Source organism: Pelmatolapia mariae, linkage group LG16_19 (assembly GCF_036321145.2).
Source record: "Pelmatolapia mariae isolate MD_Pm_ZW linkage group LG16_19, Pm_UMD_F_2, whole genome shotgun sequence".
In the NCBI taxonomy this organism is placed as follows: Eukaryota; Metazoa; Chordata; class Actinopteri; order Cichliformes; family Cichlidae; genus Pelmatolapia; species Pelmatolapia mariae.
In genome coordinates, this window is record NC_086241.1 from 6,869,472 (window position 1) to 6,889,254 (window position 19,783).

The 19,783-nt window shown below is 41.8% G+C and overlaps 3 protein-coding genes across 5 annotated transcripts in view; 1 reads left to right on the forward strand and 2 right to left on the reverse strand.

The window, feature by feature from the left end:
- The window catches only part of glsb (glutaminase b), a 38,696-nt gene extending 34,133 nt beyond the window's left edge, over window positions 1-4,563 (reverse strand). For all 3 annotated transcript variants that reach the window (XM_063499081.1, XM_063499083.1, XM_063499082.1), the window contains exon 1: window positions 4,129-4,563. In XM_063499081.1, the coding sequence (XP_063355151.1) occupies window positions 4,129-4,442 (314 nt within the window). In that variant the 5' untranslated portion in view covers window positions 4,443-4,563. The remainder of the gene's footprint in view (window positions 1-4,128) is intronic.
- A 1,478-nt stretch (window positions 4,564-6,041) lies between these two features.
- Window positions 6,042-15,961, forward strand: fkbp7 (FKBP prolyl isomerase 7). The gene is made up of 4 exons (XM_063499085.1): window positions 6,042-6,295; window positions 6,557-6,708; window positions 12,023-12,150; window positions 13,585-15,961. The coding sequence occupies exons 1-4, from the start codon at window positions 6,066-6,068 to the stop codon at window positions 13,744-13,746; spliced, it is 672 nt and encodes a 223-aa protein (XP_063355155.1). The 5' UTR covers window positions 6,042-6,065; the 3' UTR covers window positions 13,747-15,961.
- Window positions 15,962-16,277: 316 nt separating this feature from the next.
- On the reverse strand, window positions 16,278-19,598 carry osgepl1 (O-sialoglycoprotein endopeptidase-like 1). The gene is made up of 7 exons (XM_063498829.1): window positions 19,224-19,598; window positions 18,731-19,118; window positions 17,510-17,714; window positions 17,281-17,429; window positions 16,695-16,825; window positions 16,532-16,603; window positions 16,278-16,413 (listed from the first exon to the last, which is right to left on the reverse strand). Exons 1-7 carry the CDS (start codon window positions 19,409-19,411, stop codon window positions 16,329-16,331), a joined length of 1,218 nt encoding a protein of 405 aa, XP_063354899.1. The 5' UTR covers window positions 19,412-19,598; the 3' UTR covers window positions 16,278-16,328.
- Between the last annotated feature and the right edge of the window lie 185 nt (window positions 19,599-19,783).

Below are 19,783 nucleotides of genomic sequence, written 5' to 3' on the forward strand. Positions count from 1 at the left end.
GCAGAAAACACAAGGGCAGCTTCATGTAATTAAACTCCACACATCAGTGTGGGTTCATTAGTCATGATGAGGCCCATTTAGCTTTTAAATTCATTCATTTATCAAAACTAATAAATCTCCACTTGGGATTCTCAAGTCATCTGCCAGAGCATCCAACACAGAAGAGGTTTAAACAGGATGTGACCACAGACTGGATCTAGCCACTGTTACGCCGCTCATTGGTTTCTCGAGTTTCAACATTAGTGTTCAATATACATCACAGCATCTAATTATCGCTGTTGGCATAAATGATCCCTTATACACCTTTTTACTAGCTAAAGGTGTCCTGAATCATTATCCTGAGGCGATTAATTCAAAGTCAGAATGAAGAGGGTGTTCATGGTCACCAAAAATAGGCTGGGCTTTCCTTAAAACAGCCTGATGATACAGCTTAACCAATGAAATTTGTTGTCAACCAGTAATTTTTCCAGCAGCTCTGACAATCCTGTTCAGTTTGTTCTTAATTCCCCCAGTCAGGTTACCATATCAGACTGAATTATTGAACATAAGGATGCTTTCAATCAAGCTGACATAACTGACACAAGCCTCTCAACTTTCAACTTTATCTTTAAGAGCTGATATCACTGATAATGCTAATCAATAAAGGAGGAAGCAATTACTTCTACCTAAACCTGCTTCTGGATGTTTTAAGTCATCTTAGATCATGAGTTTAAAATTCTGGTTGTACCATATTTAACTCTTTGTTTCGTGCAGATTTCCATTGTCATTTGGTGGTGTGTATTTGTGTGTGTACAACTGCAGTAAAGTTAAATCCTTCACACAGAGAAACCTGTCAAATAGTACTACATAGTAATCTCCACAGAGAGCAAAACTTTTTCTGTATCAGGACGTAATTGTGTTTATTTCTGCTGTAAACACTTTAACATTGGGAATCTGTGGGGACTGATTTACTGCTGGAGCCTCAAGTGGACATCAGAGGAACTGCAGTGCTGGCTGCACATGCAGGACTCTGGGGTTTGTTTAGATCGCAGCCACCTGAAGTCTCTGTTCACACACTTTTCCAAGTACTTCAGGTTCACCTTGTAGTTTAAAGCAGCAGGAAGCAGATAAAGGCTGAACCTTTACTTTACTCAAAGCTAACTGAAGCGGAAAAACTGACAGCAGTGTCAAGCCCAATTCAAATCCTTGCACTGGTCCACAGATGACTGAATGAACAAGCCCCATTTCACAGAGTCCGGTGATTTAAGTGCCCGAGTCTTACAGCTGTCAGCAGCAAACATGAGCTGAACTAAATGAGCAAACCCACCAGACGGTGTTTAACCTGTAGATGGTTAAGGGCTGAATACTGCCTTGAACACCTTGTTTGTCTGCATTTGTCCCTGTAAAAATCCTCACGGACAGATGGCTCAGTCCATCTGCAATTGGATGACTGCTCACCAGTGCATGCAAAACATTTTCACAGTTTCCTGGAAACAAGAGCTGAAGAGTAGTCTTCTTCCTGTGCTCCGCTTCCTCAGGAGTGCTTTAGCAATGACGGCTGCCCTCTGGACACCCAGTCACACAACAGTAGACACACCATAGTGCTCATGTATCTGCCAACATCAAAAAACAGACTAACACCTAACCAGACCTCCGGTAAATGCAATTAATATTTAACCCATTGTTTTACGTGGATGCTGCCATCATGTGAAGCTTCTGCAGCTACAGGCTCAGATCAGGCAGCTGCTGGCCATCTACTTTTAGACAGTTTGACTTGTTTTGCTTCATTTCACGGCTTCATTTCACTGTGGGCGGGGCTTACGGATGCAGCCTAAGGACTGGTGGAGCAGACTGCTTCAATTTCAGTTTTCTATTGACAGGAATAAAAGAGGTTTCAGAGAAAAGTGTGCGATTACAGGACTTTTTAAGATGTGCAACTGCAGCCAAACTTAGCTTTTCCTCCTTACCTCACTGGCTGAATATTCGTGGGTATGCAACACTGCTGTATTCATGCAAATAACAGGAGGAGAAATCCTGCTTCACCTTTGGTGTGAACGCACCCATGCCAAATATTTAATGATTGTATATAATGCTGATTTCATCTGCAATGTCTCAGTCATGCAGTAATGCTGTGATATACTGTAAAACCACCAGAATACTGCTTATCACTACCAAATAATTATATTTTTTTGCTTTATTTATTATTCACACTGTTTTAATAAACATATCACACTTGATTTCATAGAAAATACTGAGATAGTCCCCGTCACATACTGACATCAAGTCTAAAAATATCCACATCTCAGCCACTCTTCATGTGATGACACCTTGGTTTGACCAGCTACTGCAGGAAACACATCAGCCTGTGTTAGATACAGGTTCCCTGATGTGTTTCCTGCAGTAGCTGTACCTACTCTTATCTAAAGCACGGAGAAACAAAGACTACAAGCTAGAGCAATAACTGCATGTTGTGTTGCTTTCATTAAGCTTCATTATTTCAGACAGGAAACCTGCTGACCCTGAGGGATTATGTGAAGAGTGTCTTGGGAGTGCAACATGTGCATTAGCAGAGCAAAAACCAATATCGTACATCGCTGTGGTGACGCCACCCTGTCCGTGTGAGTCTTCATTTCGAGGTCAGGAAATATCTCATGAATTTTTTCCAGCTCGCTGCAAAAGGACGACGTGGCTGCAGACAGGCAGCTCGAGGCTGCCACAGATGTGGATTTAACCCCCCCAAAAGACTCAATCATTAGGATTTCATTTTTTTATCTGATGACAGCTGCAGGGCTGCTACTTAGTGGGAAAACTTTTGAATTTTTACCAAAGAAGACATTTGAAGACACCAAAAATTCCTGCATTTCTCATCAGTTTGTAAATTGTGGCATTGGTATTGTGCGAGGTCAAACATATGGCAACACAAGGAAGTCCAAAATAGTGAAAACTGCAGAGGCGTTATTAGTATTTCCAATTTTTAAACAAAATATTTCTTTTGTACTTTATTTGAGGTGAAATATGTTGAAACTTTACAGTATTTCCCATTTTTAAATGACTAAAATTACCTTTTCTTCATTTCTACAATACTCAGAAGTGAAGGCTTTGTGCCCTATTAGAGTCACAGTCATCTTTAAATCATAATGCAGATATAATTATTAAATGTTACTGTGTTTTATTTCTACTTGATATAGTCAGCTAAAACTAGGCCCATCAACTGAAAAAAATTGGCAGGACTATTGTAATGCGTCATTAACTGGATGTGGATAAATATAAACAGCATAATGTATCCTTCATTCAGTGCTGTGCTGCACTGGTTTTATGTTAAAATAAATACATTTGAAAAAAGTTAATGTTTTTTCTTTTGTTTTTGTTTTTTTACAGCGAGTTGATCGAGTCTGTTATGTTCAACATAAATAACCTGTGGAGCAGCAGCAACGCTCCAAATGTGACCTGTAGCCTCCTTAGTGAAGGTCACAGTAGAAACCACTAGAGCCTGCTCTGCTTCATCCCCAGCACAGCAGCACTCCTTGTCACTGCGAGCAAAGCTATAATAAAAACACGTGCATGTGGATGATCGTAGCTCAGTGAGAAGCTGCACCCGGTCTCCTGAAGCCTCGGTGGGGACCTTTTTAACCTCTGATTCACGGCCTGCTGCTGTTTCACTTTCACAACTGTTGGCCCACGCTGAGTATTATCTCCTCGGGGGCAGGCAGCCAACAGGACAACACCTACAGGTTGGCGTGGTCAACTCAAAATCCCGGTAGAGCGGAGGTGCCCTGACGCGGAGTATTTGAAGGCGTGAACATTTGTATCACCACCTTTAACGAAGCCGGTGGAGCGAACACGTCGCACATGGCCCGAGAGCCACTGATGTCCCACACAGGCTACAAGCTAGCTTATTTTTTTAATTTATTTATTTACGGTTTATTTAAAATGTCTTAAATGAATGGCTAAACCTGTAAAAATCACATTTAAAAATAAATAAACGTTTACATTTTAAATAAAGGGACATTTAATGCGATCATTAAAAAGTGTTCGCGTCGGTTAGCGGTCGCAGCATCCGCTCGCGTCACGCACAGACGCCAGATGCGACGTCACGTTATGGTAGCGGGCAACCCGGAGATCTTCTAGAAGGATTTTACTGAAACCTACTTGTCGCTGGCCGCTTCGCCGCCGGCCCCATCCTTCTTCAGCTGCTCATCCACCTCCTCGGCTTCGGTTTTCACGCAGTAGGAGCGGAGATAGGCGGCGCGGGGCGCGGTGCGGAGAGCCGGGCGGTGCGCGGCGGCATTGAGGAGCTTCAGAGGAGCAGATGCGGCTCTGGCATCAACGGAGGCGGAGCCGAGGCAGCAGAAGCAGCGGGAGCCTGCCGGCAACCAGGTCTTCTCTCGGTAGACGGGAAAGGGACGCTTGAGGGTGGCTTCAAACAACTCCTTCAGCACTGTCGAGGACCTAAAATGTAACATCTCAATCCTGTCGGGCAATGAGAGAGAAATTCGTGGTTCCTAATAAATCCGAGAGAATCTGCGAGGCTTCTGTATAGCGATTCGAAGCACGTTGTCTGTCCGAGCGGCGATGACTCACAGACGCCGGCTTCCACAAGTATATAGAGCGGAACAGTCACGCCCCCATAGCTTTTTATTGGTGGAAATATAGTTAAGTAATTATGACGTACCCTATCAATTCTTCTTCTGTGTTTTTTTTTAAAACTGCACCATCGGATATATGACCTATCAATATATGACTAAGTTTTACAACATGTTTACAGCGAAAAGGTGGCTTAATTACGCTACTTTTACTGGGTTTATTAGAATGTTATTAGATTCATTCATTCCTTATTATTCCGTATCATTATTATTATTATTGTTGGTGATGGTGGTTTTGTAGTTGTTATTATCATTAAAGGAGACTTGGTGGTTGAATGAGAAAGTACAAGAGAGAATTCGAAGGAAAAGGCGTATAATGAGTTGTATGTGAGGCTGGACGCTAAGGAGCGAGAAAAGCATTCGTATTGATTGGCAGGGCATATGAAGCTGGAGAGGACGTGCAGCAGGTTAGGGTAATTAATCCTAACAGAAATCTACTAATGAGTGACGAGAGTGTGCTGAGATGATGGAGTACTTTGAGGAGATGGTGAATGAAGAAAATGAGAGAAGAAGACAGTTTGTGAATCAGGAAGTGCAGAAGATTAGTGAGGAGGATGTGAGGGCAGCTTAGCAGAGGATGAAGAGTGGAAATGTAGTTGGTCCAGATGACATATCTGTGGAGGTTTGAAGGTGTCCAGGATAGAGGGAAGTTGACTTTTTGACCAGATTATTAAGTGTACAGGCACTGATTTTCAAGAACAAAAGTGTTGTGCAGAACCATAGTAACTACAGATGGATAAAGTTGATGACGTGAGGGCAGCTTAGAAGAGCATCAAGTATTTCCCATGAAGTTATGGGAAATGGATGTCGTGAAGGAGGAGATGCAGAGGGCTGATTTTGAAAGAGAAGATGATACACTTGGCACACTGTAAAAAAAAGAAAAGAAAAGAAAAGCACATACTACTACTACTACTACTACTAATAATAATAATAATAATGATGATGTGTGCATTTCAATTTATTATTATTGTGCTGTACGCAATAACAATATAATAATATTAATAACAATAACAAAATAATAATGATTATTACATATTAGCAATTATGCCTAAAATTATACATATATAATTAGATTTTAATTAATGATTGTGATTTTGAGCATTTTAATTATTATATAAAATTATTATTATTATCATACATATTGAGCCTGTGGAGCCATTGCTTTTCTTCAGGCAAAATTTCAGTGGATTCAGGAAAAAGGCGCAAACTAAGCAGAATTAACATTACATTATTTATTTGTTTGTTTTTATTTACGTAATAATTCTGCAGCCAAGTACCTGCTGGCAGGAGCATTTCTGCCCTCGGTATAGTCTGTCAGGAAAAGCATGCGCAGTTTCTCCAACCCAGTTTGAATCCCCTGGCAGTCAGAACTCGGGGTAGCCCGGCCCATCGTCTCCTACGTCCTCCTCAGTGTTCAAACGTCACTTTCAGAAGTTGCCACGAATGCAAAGCGGCATGATGTGGAGGTTACTGAGCTGCACAGTGTGCCTGTTTGTGTCCGCAGGGCTGAGTCTGCGGCCAGTTTGGGCCGCTGAAGAGGAGCTGGACGGAGAGGTGAAGACTGAAGTTTTATTTAAACCCGAGGAGTGCAGCCAAAGGAGCAAGAGAGGAGATCTGATCAATGCTCACTACGATGGGTACCTCGCCAAAGATGGTTCCCAGTTTTACTGCAGGTCAGTGCTTTGAAAACAGAGTTATGTGTCATTCTGATGTTAATTTGGAGCGATAATGAATGCATACTTAATCCTAAAGTCCTCTTTAATGTGTGTTTAAAATGCTGAAGCTCTATTTAAGCTTTAAGTATATTAAAGTGTAAAGGGATTGGAAACATTCCTCATTGTAAGTTTAAAGCAACCAAAATTAAAGTGCACATTTAGTCAAACTTATTCAAAGATTGTTGATGTTCTTTGTCTCTGCTTTTATTTCTGTTTCAGTCGTACAGACAGAGATGGACAGCCTCAGTGGTTCGTTTTGGGTGTGGGACAAGTCATTAAGGGACTGGATGATGGGATGATGGGCATGTGTCCTGGAGAGAAGCGAAAACTAACCATCCCATCAACCCTGGCATTTGGAGAAAAGGGCAAAGGTAAAAACATCTAGGTGGTGGTAGGTGTGCTGATTATTTCCCCACAGGGGTGATGATGTGATTTTAAGGTTTTTATCATTAAAACTCATCTATACTCAAGGTTAGGCCTTAAAAGGTTATCAGCAGTGTAGGGACTAACTCGTTATTAAGTAACACGTTACAGTAACTACGTTATTATTGTGGTAACGAGCACGGTAACTAGTTATTATGCCAAAATCAGGAACGCGTTAATCGTTACTGGGGTTTAGATAGGGTCGTTATTCGTTACTTCTTGCGGTGGCTATCGCGGAGCTTCCACAGATTCAGTAACATTAGCAAGCAAGTGGTGGAGGCCAGCAGGTGGTTGAGGGAAAGGGGAGGCAGGAGGAGCAGAGACCCGAGGCAGCCGCCGGTCCCAGTGTTAGGTGAACTGAACTTCAGGTAAGAAGTTATGACCTGCAGTCTATCTGGGTCAGATATAGACCAAGTTTAGGTGCCGTTTATTTTCGTTATGCTGACTTTTTCGTACTGCGTGCTAGCTAGCATGACGGAGTTTCTATACAGCTGGGTGGGTGCTATGATGTTACTGATGTCGAACTTTATTTTGTTCATAAGGTTAATTATTAGAGTTGTCAGCCGTCCCCTAAATCGTCTCGTATTCACAGAAAATATTACGGGTTTCGTATTGAGCTGAAAAGGAACACAGTTTGTCCTGGACTTCAGCTACAATGAAAAAGACACAAAGCTGGAGCTGCACAGCTGCTTCTTCTTCTCTCATTCTGTCCCCCTCCCTCTCCTATTTCTACTTCAATCATGAAACTGATTAATGATCAGCTGATCGGCTTACCTGTCGCAAGTCCAGTCTCTGTTGTTTGTTTATTGCCCACTTTGCGCCAGAAAGAGGAAACCAGCGGAGGTCGCGTTAAACAACAGCAGCACGTTTAAGCTTGGTCAGCTGTAGTTAGAATTTATTTAATATTACTTTCTAGTATCAGCTGATGTTTGCTGGAGCCACAGCTGTAAAAGCTGCTGGTCCTGATATCGGTTTGGTTATCTGGTGAGAGGGAAACATGAAGATGAAACCAGGAGATGTCCTTACTGAATCATCAGAGCTGAACAGGTGATGGAGAAACAGGTTTACCTTTTAGGTGACATGAATGAGTTGAAGGGAAGTTATGAACTGTTTCTGAGAGACAAATAACACCAGGATCCTTTTTTTACGTAGCTGACAGCTGGTAACTGTGCAGGGGCGGGTCTAGCAAAGTTTTGCCAGGGGGACCAGGTAGGGCATTAACAGGGAAAGGGGGGCACAAAGAAATACTTTTCTTTCTTATTCTCATTTAAAATATCTAGCTTTAAAAAATAATTATCTGAATCTTACAACAAACGATTGATAGATTGATACATATATACCATCAGAACAGTGTACATCACTGTCACAACAGCGTTTGTTTTCATTCAAAGGCTTTATGATTTTTCCTATAATGGTGGGCCGGTCTCTAGTCAAAATGCCCGGGCCGATTTTTTTTGTCCCAGTCCAGCTCTGTATGCAGCTCATTTGCAGCCTGGTGTTACCTACATCTTCCTATTCGGAAGGCAGAATTTCCGAGTTCTGAGTACAATTGAAAGCACCATGACTGCAGTTTTCGTGTTGGATGTAAAAAGAGCACATGACGCTGTGACGTAGGCTAGAATCATGGCGGCGATCAACGACAGTCCAGGCGTGGGATTTCTCTCGTGGAAATATGCACATTATTTTTTCCTTTCTGTTGGTAGGTGGCACAATGCACTTGTGGCAAGTAAGCAAGCTAGAAGACTGGCAATCTTGTTGGGTATCCAGTTACGGAAGCAACACATTAACAAGAGAATTCTGAGTAAAACCAAAGTTACTTTCCCTAGTAACTAGTTACTTTGAAAGTAACGAGTAACTTGAAGTAACTGAGTTACTTTTGATAGAAGTAACTAGTAATGTAACTAAGTTACTAATTTAAAGTAACTTACCCAACACTGGTTATCAGCAGTCTGAGTTTTAAGTTGATATACCTTTACCTTTATTAGTCCCACAAGGGGAAATTTCATGTTGCTTCTATCATTTCCTGTTGTGGTGTTCCCCAGGGCTCAGTTCTCGGTCCTGTTTTATTTTCTGTCTGTGTGCTTCTGTTGGGTCCAATAATCCATTAAGACAGACCTTCCCAAAGTGTGGGGCCCGCCCCCTAGGGGGGGCGCAGAGCCATTGCAGGGGGGGCGCGGTATGAAAAGGGGGGGAAACAAAACGCTTGGGGGTGCCCACAGAAACGCAAAGCAGGAGATGAAGCATCGCTGAATATGTTTCCAAACCAACTTCATTCTAAGCCAAAGACTAGAAAATATGGTGAACCATATCTTCCCTTTGGCTTCACCTGCACAAGTGCCAAGGTAGGTCTCCCCTGCATAATTGGTTTTCCCTTCGTCGGGAGCACGCGCTGGGCCCTTCAAATCACGGACAAACAGTATCCCACATTCTTGATTTTTAGTTCACAAACACTTGTTGTAATGACTAACTACTCCTGACATTTTGGAGATGTTAGCTCTTTATACAGTAAAGTTACAGTGGGATACAAATAATATCAGGCTGATCATGCCACGATTTGTTCCCCCTGTCTCAATCCCGGACAAACAGTATCCCACAGTTGTTTATGTTTTTGAACCCATTTTGCACAGAGAGGCATTTTTTGAAAAATGTATTGATAGCAATGTTGAATATTATTACACAGGAAAAAAACAACTACACGTAAAATAATTACACCCTGACGCCTCTGCCTTTCTAAATAGAGGGACAGTAACTGCATGTGTATATGTAAGCGTGTAAAACCTGAAGATAGTAAGATTAACAGTATTTTGTCTCTATCTGCCATTCTGCAACTCATCTCATGTAAACAATAACGTGCGCACAGCATGACGTGAAAAAAGGCACATACCTTTGACGTTGTGTGATGAACTCTATATTCCTCGTCCACACGTAAACGCAAAAAAGGAGTTTTAAAAAATCTCCTTTTTCGGTGATTCGAAACGCCGTTTACGTGTGGATGAAACAGCTGCGTTTTCAAAAATACCCGTGTAGGTGTGGACGTAGTGTAAAAGAGTTAGTAGTTTATTTTATTACCACCTGTAATTTATTGCAGATTACTTGTATTTGCTTAATTGTTTACCAAATGTTTGAGGTGTGAAAGAAACCGCAATGGAGCAAAATATGGGTGTGTGTGGTTGGAGGATGTGTGCGTGCGTGCGTGCGTGCGTGCGCGCGCGCGCGGGGCGCGAACATTTTTCTTGTAAAACAAAGGGGGGCCCAGCAAAAAAAGTTTGGGAACCACTGCTTTAAGAAGTGACTGTGAAGACCCATAGAGGCCTTTATATGACTGTTTCAGAGGTTGAGAAGTACAACTTGTGTAAAAATGTGGACACCTCTTTAAACAAATAACTAAAAAGTCCTGAGATGTAAATAAAAATGTTTTCCATGAGCTTTGAGTTTCTGTAAGTTGAGTTTGTTTCAGTGATTTGAAAGCGTTGAAGAAATTAAGTTTAAGGAAATCATTAGAAAATCTTAGTGTTTGCTTCAAAAATGAGCTACAGCAGCATCTGTCTTTTTTATTATTCATTACATACATACATATGCTGTGTTTTCTCAACTCTGTTTTGTGTGATATTAGTTGATTGTTGCAGGTCTACCTTCATGCTGTCTTATCTTCTTTTACAGCCCTTTAACTGAAGGGAGATCACATCCCTCGCAGTGTTTGCTACTCTTCTCCACATGGCATGTCCTGTAAGCATGCAAAGATCTTTAAAGGTCTCCTCTTTGTTTCTTCTTTGTGTGTGTTGGAGAACCTTTGGAGAAGTAACAGGTGATTCTTTGATTAATACTAACTACAGTCCTCTGATAGTGGTGTGTTCAGTCTGGGATGTTGCATTTCACCCTTTGGGTGTGAAAGAAATGTTTCTTCTGATTAGAGTGCATGTTTTAGTTGCCCCCTGCACTAGTTGGCTTTATAATTACCCACAGACACTGAAACAGAGCTTCACTGATTCTTCTCTCTGTACCCTCTGTTATTCTCGGTACATTAACTGCATGTCAATCTAATATTCTTTTGCTCTCTTGCTCGTATAAAGCATATTTTATCTTGTTTGATTTTAACCAATGGCAGTCATTGGCCAAGGTACCTTTGTGTCTTTATTAGGCAATAAAAGAGAAATGGTTTGTAATCTAAAGCATAATGTGAGAAAATCTAAAGATACTGCAGAATAATATGTAACAATAAAACATTTGGGTCAAAAACATGGACATGGACTTACGATTTTTCTCAAACAGCCACTAAACAGACTGATGAAAAAAAACCAAACATAATTTCACTTTGTAAACACTGAAGAGGAAGATTGTACTACAACACGAGCCATATTATTTGTCAGATAATTACTATTAGAGGCGGCGGCTCACATAATACAAACTTAGCCTTAATTTAATTTAGTGGGTGGAGCCAGAGGCTAGAAGTTTTGGGTTAATATTGCTGTGAATGGTAGTAGCAGGACTTCCTGTGCCTGAAGTTACCACCCTGGATTTGCAAACAGAGTTCCACAAGTATACCTGGTCCCATCATGTTCACATCTTTCATTAACATCGTGTCTTTTGTAACAGATTGTAATGTCCATACTCATGCTGAAGATGCAGTTGTGTGTTGCAGAGCTGTGACATAGGGGGGAATTAGCTATGGAGACCAAAACAGATTTTGTATCAGGATGTAAACGTGTTTGTTTCTGCTGTAAAGTCTGGACATTTTAACATAGAAGTGTATGGAGACTGAGTCACTGCTGGAGCTTCAAGTGGACATTAGAGGAACTGCAGTTTTGACACTTCAGACTTTTTCTGCATTGTGTAATTTAATGGGGTAAAAACAGACGTAAGCAGCCGTACATGAACTTTTACATAAGATCAATTTAAAAAATCTTCTGGTCTCTTGGGACTTGTGTAAACCTTTAGATTCACATTTTCAGCACATATTTTTCTTTAAGCGTCAGAGCAGCGTCTATAGTTTTGCTCTCAAATCACATTTTTAAACACAAATCTATTCTGCTTGATAGTACAAACAATGCACCAAACCTACTGCGTACTTTCATGCCTTTATATTTTGCACTGATTAAAGTCACTACCATGTTACTCAGTGATTAATGTTTCTCTGTCGGTATCTGCTGTTTTATTCAACTCAGCACAAAAATCTGAAATCAGTAGCTGAGCCACCAATCTGATAAACTTCTTCTTCAATGATAATGAATCATCGGTCATTTAAAATGTTGATGTTTTTAACAGGTCCGGTGCCTCCTAATGCTACCGTGGTCTTTGAGGTGGAGGTCCTCTCTGTGTCCAAGGGACCACGCACCAAAGAGGCTTTTGGAAGGATGGACCTCGATAAAGACAAGAGTCTCTCAAAGGCAGAGGTAACTTTATTTTATATCTTGGTAATTACAATTGAAGCAAGGACACAGTTGGTTCAGCTCATGCTTTCTATCATAAGATAAGTCCTCTGTAATCCGATGACAGACGATCCCAATTCCACTTATTCAGCCTGACATCAGTCTTCAGTTCCAGGTCCGAATGCACCTTCAGTCCTAAATGACTGAATAGAAAAGTGAAAAGACAAAAAACTGCAGCACATTAATAAGGCAAGAGCCTGGAAACAGGGTCATCATATCTTAAGAACCAGATAAGCAGTCGAGCAGAATGAGCTTATTTCATGCTGAAAATCAGGGTTATTAGGAGATACAAATTAGTACCTGGCCCAACTGCGTATCTGTGTGTGTGCAGCTTAAACATGCGTAGGAAATACCTTCCTACAAATTTGTTTCTCTGTAATATCAGTCATGAAACTGAAACAACAAACTACATGATTGTTATGTAATAAAACAGGATCCAGCTCTGCATGAAATGTGCTTAGTTGGTCTCTTTTCGCATACGACTCTATTACTCTGGTGTATGTGGGTAAACGTGTGGCATTAAAGGCAAAAAACTGGGGTTCCTAAAATTAAGTAATTAAGACATTAACAAGGTTATTTGGAGATGGCTGTACAGGAAGATCCCAGCAGATCAGCAGTTTCTGAAACACTCAGAAACATCCATACCACATTAAAAGTCACTGAAATCACCTTTCTTCCCCATGTGTACATGCCTACATGCAACTGTGATTGATTTGATAGATCAAGAAGTGCAACTGTACCTAATGAAGTGGCTGGTGAGTGCAGCCAGCTGAGTTCTCACACCAGGACAGTCTATGCAGAGCCATCAATCTACAGTCCAGAGTAAAAATATGTGATTCTGTGGCGAAATGTCCCTTTACGTTAGAATCGGCTAATCTCCTGCAGGCTTCAGTTTCATGCAAACTCACAGACACAATCTTGTTCCTATCATGTGATCTGGAACAGAAAGTGATGGTTTTCTTAAAATAAACCCGCGTCTTTACTTCTGCAGAGGCTGATCTCGTGGTTTAAATTTAAATTATCCCAAACCTGATAATGTGAATAATAATCCCGCCAGTGCAGTAACATGTCAACCTGTTTTCACCAGCCCTACCTGAGATTATGTACCTTACATGTTTATCATAGTGCATATTTCCACTCCTTCACATATAGTCGCCTCATAAAGAATAAAGGCTGCATGTTATGCTCATTATCTCTATTTTATCTGTAAATTATTAACTGCAGTACCAAGAAGCTTCTGGATGGGTAATACTGAAAGAAAATAGAAGAACCAGCTGCCGAGATTTCTATAACACACACATATATATATATGTGTGTGATACATTTCCTGTCAGGCACAGCGTGAGGGCAGTATTATTAAAGTTCAGAGTTAACTCTGAGGTGTTTCTGTGTTTCCAGGTGAAAGAATATTTGAAGCTGGAGTACGAAAAAGGGGGGAAGCCGCGTGACGACCCTTTCTATGAGAAGCTTATAGACGATATCTTCTACAAGAACGACGGCGACAGAGATGGCGTGATCAGTGCGAAGGAGTATAACATTTATCAGCACGATGAGCTCTAGCACTGTTTGGTTTTTTTTAGTTTGTGTGTTATTTAGAGAGGAAACTAAAGGGAATACACACACACACACACACACACACACACACACACACACACACACACTTCCACTGTTAGATGTGTACACTTTTTCAGCCACTTTCCGTCAAACAGACTCACCACTTCTTCATCTGGGAGTTTCCTGTTTTTCCCGCAAAGCCTTTTGAACATGTAAATTCAGGCCTGCAGAAGCGAGCACGTGAGGGAGTTTCTTCCTCTTTAGCGGTTATTCTGACCCATTTTGTCATTGTAATGATTTGGAAAACGTTTGCGGTGGAAATCATGGGCCAGTGACCTGTTACCTGTTTCCCACTGACATGAAGCCATTTCTGCCTTTGAGAACCAGCCCACATCGTCACTGGTGTGAGTACCCTTCATTCCAGTGTTTCTAGACCGTGTAAAAGATGGACTTAGCTACTCTGAAATCAGCCGTTGCTACTGCTGGTCCATCTGCTTTTTTTAAGGACTGACCACAGTAAAAGTATCCTGAAAGATCAGCTTCAGTTTGGTGACAGTCTATACATTTTACAGCTTAAAATGTTGACTCAAGAGCTTGGAAACCCCATAAATCTTAATCTGATCCATAATCAATGGTCAGTCCATGAAAAACCAGGTGGACCAGCACAATCCCACACAAGTGTGATCAGCCTGGAGCTCTTTGCATATTTGCCAATAAAGTCTTTGAAATTTATAAAAGGCTAATGGCTGCTCTTCACTAGAAATAAGTTAAAGCTGAAGCATGCCCATGATTTCACAGGGCCTGTCTTTGTGAAACCACAGGTAGCGCCCTCTGGTGACTGCTGAAACAAATTCAGGTTTAAAGCACTTTCAGACCATTTTCTATACAGTCTGTGGTTTCTAACAGAAGTTTGGGCTGAGGAGGAAACATCTGAGGGCTGCTTCCGGTGGAAAATGGGTAAAAGAGGCCCCCCAAATAATCAATAGTGACATGGAAACACTAAATGGGATTAAAATTCTGGGGCCTTTTTCTACGAAGCAATCTTTTCCTTATCTGGCTTCACTTAACCTAATCAGGCTAGGTGGCTATCGTCTTGATAAGTCATCCTGGGGTTTATCAGTCTAGGTATGAGTATGCTCACATGAAAGAGCTCAGATATGACCACTCATGAACGTGCACAGGTGTACTGGCAGCGAATGCCGATGGAAACATGACAGCAGCAGAGTGTGAGAAGAAAAGAGCCGTATGGTAGTAAAATTCTGAAAACTCAGAGCTGTTCCATTAAGACAGAAGATTATTTAGTTATTCCTTTAAGTTGTTTGGATGCACGTAGGACAGTCTCAGCCTTATTCTTTCATTTGCAACCTGAACTGTTTAATGTTCTAAGAGCAAGTAAAGAATAAATAGAAAAAAAATTCAAACTGGCAAAAAGGTCAAGCCTTTAAGGTGTGCAAGCGCATGGCTTAGCCGCCCTGTTTTACGATCTTAAAACTTTCAGAACAATAAAGTTGACTTTGAATTGTTTGTAGCAAACAGGCAGAAAGGCGAGTAATAAATTTGCTTCCAAGAATTTCCATTTCTTACTTGCGGTCATCAGATAAAGACAAAAACTTTAGACTCTCTTGCTGTTTGCACTCCGAGGTCTGAGGGATCTTCTAGGAATGGTGACAGATTTCCAGGAGAACTGATTGGTCAGAAGGTGGTGATTTCATATCTGCAGCATAGATTACCATGGCAGTGCACTCATGGTAGAAGTGAACTGCTGAAAACCTCCAACTTTAACCAAGTTACCTGCTTTGTAGGATAGGCTGAGCTCCAAATGTTGTTTTAGGGCGGATTTTTCCTTTAGGAAGCAGACAACAAGTAAAGCTGAGCGAGCTCGAGTTCAGTCTGAAAATAAGAATATGTGCAGCACCTGTGAAAATGTGCAAACACCACTATATATTTTGCCATTTAAAGGTTTTTTTTCCCTTCAAGTTTTCTGAACTTTGATTCAACTTTCGGCCAAAACCGAAGGATTGCACAACGTCCTGCAATCAGCCATGTGATAAAGTCTTTTAACATGAACACAAGAACAAACAGCTCAGAGGATCCTGGCTGCCTCCGGGCCTCACAGATCCCCGGATCAGCAGTGTTTCTCTCAGAAACCACGTCGGTAAACATCTGTGTGTAAAAGAATGAACTGTGACACACGTGAACATAACTGATAATAAAATTCTGTTTTTGTCTTGGTGTGGTCAGATCTGTCTTTGTGTGTATGCAGAGGGAACAGAGGAATGAAGAGGAGGAAAATCTGTATTCAGCCACCTTAATTTAGAGGACTGAGAGTGCCAAAATCCAAATAAATAAAAAAAGTACCTCACTAATAAATCAATAGGACAAAAAATATCCATCTAGCTACTGAAACGTTTATAAATAAATATGAAAACATTTAAAAGTAAACAAAAATTTATTTTCAATGAATAAAACAAATACTTTTAAAAAAAAAAACAGTTTCAGAAAAAATATTTATTAATAAATATCTGTATAATGTCCTTTTTAGATACAGTACTGTTATACACTGCTTTGGGAAATCACAATGACTTCCATCAGCTAGGGATCTTCATCTTTAAGGGTGGCAGCCTGATCGCGGCGGCCTTCACCTCCGCTGTGATGTCAACGCCCAGCGGGGCCCTACAACACAGCATCAATGAGCCAGTGTCGATTTAACCAGAGGGGGGAAAAAAGGAAACACTTTAGAAAGAAAACTTAAAAGAACAATAAAATAAACCTCGTGAATAAATAAACTGACCTTGGCTCGTAGCAAACGTCAACATCTGGAGCCAGGATCCCTTTTCCTTCTCTCAGCCGCTCCACGCCGTTCCTAGTTTTAAAAATGAAAAATAAGGAAAATGTTTTTCTCATCCTAATCTAAGAAAATTAAATTCGATTGGCTGACAGGACAGTAAATGCACCATGCAATCATCACTCCGTTGTCAGTGCAGAACTTTGCAGGAGGGCAGATCAGATGCAGACCGGTCATCTCCGTGACAATCGTCAGAGCTTTTCGGATGTACTGGTTGCTCGCAACTCCCCCAGAAAGCACCTAAACGTAAATCAATGTAAAGTAAAGGACTGGTTTTACTCTATATTCTTTTCACTGTGAACACATTATAAGAAAGCAGCACAAACAGAGACATGTTTATTAAATCTATGGAAGAAATCTTTGGCTCCCGAGGATTATTTGTACAGAAACTGACCTCATTACCAGAAATTTAGATCTTGTTTAATATGAACATCCACCAGTGAACATGAGACAAAATAAGGTAAAGTATAATAAGTAATGATCCTGAGACTGAAAGGTGAATGTGACTATAGAAAGAAAAGTTAAGGTTAAAGCACTTTAAGCTCAGGAAGCTTTAAAACCATTCTAAAAAAAACAAACAAAACACCTGGGGAAAGATTTCAGCTTTGCATGATTCACAGTTCAAAATAATCCTTCTTTGAGACAATTTTCTTCTGACTGGCTGCAGGTGGGTGGGGATATCCCAGCAAACTCACCAAGGTGGGGCTGCTGGGCGGCAGCAGGCCGTTTGCCTTGCAGAACAGGATGGCGCGGTGTGTGCGCTTCGCCAGGTGAGCGGCGACGGTGTGCTGAGCGGCAGCTGCAATATCATTCACACATTTCAGCAGCGTCCCCTCTTCCACACCTACAGAGGGAGGGGAGGAGAGCCTAAAAGTCAGAGGTGAATCGCTGCTGCAGGTGTTATGGGAGAAACGGGGCTCGTACCTTCCTCTGCTTCTTTTTTCATTATCGTCATCGTAATCTGATTTCTGAGTCCAGCAAAGGAAAAGCAGCAGTCGTGCGTTTGTCCCATTGGTGTCCTGAAAGAGAACTTCGTCCTGTCACCGTCCCGAGCGAGCAGCTCTATGGCCTGGCCTCCGCTCAGTGAGGAGCACTGCGGGTGTTTGACGAGGGACAAACGTCTCGCCACCTGTAGGTCACAAAAAGTTTCATCTGCATAGAGAACTGAGGCTGTTGATGTTTCTCAAACTTCCAGCAACTCTCTTGCTTTGATCTCATGTGGGCTGGACCAGTGAAACACCTCTTGCTGCCAGTATACAGAAATGTAACTACACATTTAATCAATGAATTATCTTGAGAAATCTGTCAGCACGTCTCTTTGGGCTTAAATTGTAAGAAGTAAATGTGTACAATTACAAAAATCTATCATTTAATTCATTTAATGGAATATGAATAACCATTGGGGAGATAAAGATCTCCCCAATGGTTATATATGAAGACTGAAAAAAATATTTTTGTCTCATTTTCAGTATTGCTCTTATTGTGAAAGGACTCAAGGTTCTCTCATTGATCCTTCCTGAGCCCAGCCTCCCCAGTGGTCCCTATCCTGGATCACTTTCATGTAAAACACACTACGGACATGAAAAAAAAATCAGGATTTTGTTTTTTGGAAGTGAAAGATTTTTTCAACTTCTTGTGCTTTTGATTTTGTGGACTTCCTTCTCCAGGATCCCAAATCCTAATCTGTCTCCCTGTATCTGAGTCTATCAGACAGCAGGGTCTTTAACACTTCTCAGTCTGCAGTCACCATACTAACTGGTCCCCACAGGTGTGTGTGGCAATGTCACAAAACTAATTCATCATGTGGACAACACCTTGATAACTTTACAAAGGCCGGGTTAATGACCTCAGTGTAGCTCTCAGCCCCGCTCTGATGAAATGCTTGTAACGGTCATAACACACATCTTCACTTCCTGCCACCCTGGACTAACAAGTCAATACCGCCCTCTGCGTTGCACTGACACACCTGGAACATCAGGGGTCGTGTATGAACGCTGTTTTTAGTCTCAAATCTGGGACTTCTTAACAAAGTGACCACAGGCCCTTACAGAGGGGACTAGTGTGTGTGTTTCGGAACTTACAAATAACGGCATTCTAGTCTGTCCTAAACATGTAAATTAGTTTTGGATGTCATTACGGTCTCACTTTATCTAGAGTATCTCCGGGAGCTTCATCCAGAGCGTGACCCAAAAGCAGGAAGTCATCGACTCCCCGGGCCACAGCGAGGAGTGAGTGGCCTCCGGACACGAGCAGCACCAGGAAGGGGAAGCTGACGGGCTGGAGCATCCTCACAGTCAGGGCGTGGGCCTCCATGTGGTGGATGGGGATGAATGGCTTGTCATGCCGCCTCACGAACTGCCGAGTGAACTCAAGCCCGACACCCAAGCTCAGGGCCAGCCCGGGCTTCACTGTGGTGGCGATGGCGGCCAACTGGCTTGGGGCCACGCCACTCCTCTCCAAAGCCTCCTGGACCACACGCTCTATGTTCTCCCTGTGGAGCTGCTGGGCCACGGTAGGGATGATGCCTCCAGTCCTGCAGGTTTGAGAGCATGTCAGGTTACTCTGTTTATCCATGACGATCGCTGCCAGTTTTTTTTACAGCCCCTAACAAGCAGTGACCTTGACCTCTGACACCTACCTGAGATGCACCTCCTTCTGTGAATGCAGAGACTCTCCCAGTATGGCGCCAGTCTCATCCAGCACAGCAGCTCCCGTGTCATCACAGCTGGTCTCGATGCCCAGAACCAGCCTAGAGCAGGAAGCAGTGTGACGGAGTGTGTATCCGAGCTGCAGCAGCCTCAGAGCCTTCACTTTACTGCGGAACATCTTCCCGAACTAGTCACATCTGTGAGGACAAGCAGGTAAAACCTCAGGGTGACTTCACAGCAGTTCCTCCAGACTTTAAACTAACATAATGGTAAGCCACGAATACGTTCTTAGAGTTCAGGAAGCATGATAAACAATTGTATCTGTCCAGAAAAACGTGGGTTAATCCAAGTTTCTGTCCTGCTTCGTCTCGCTGTGCTACATGTAAATAATTCCGACTACCCCAAACTATGTGATTAAAAACACAAAACTGACAACAAAAAGGCGAATCAACAAATTTGGCATTAATACTACTTAAAACATTTCTATAAACTCAATAATAGAAAACGTATTTCGAAAAAATAAGGCACAGGTCCAAAAAGTCGACGCTTC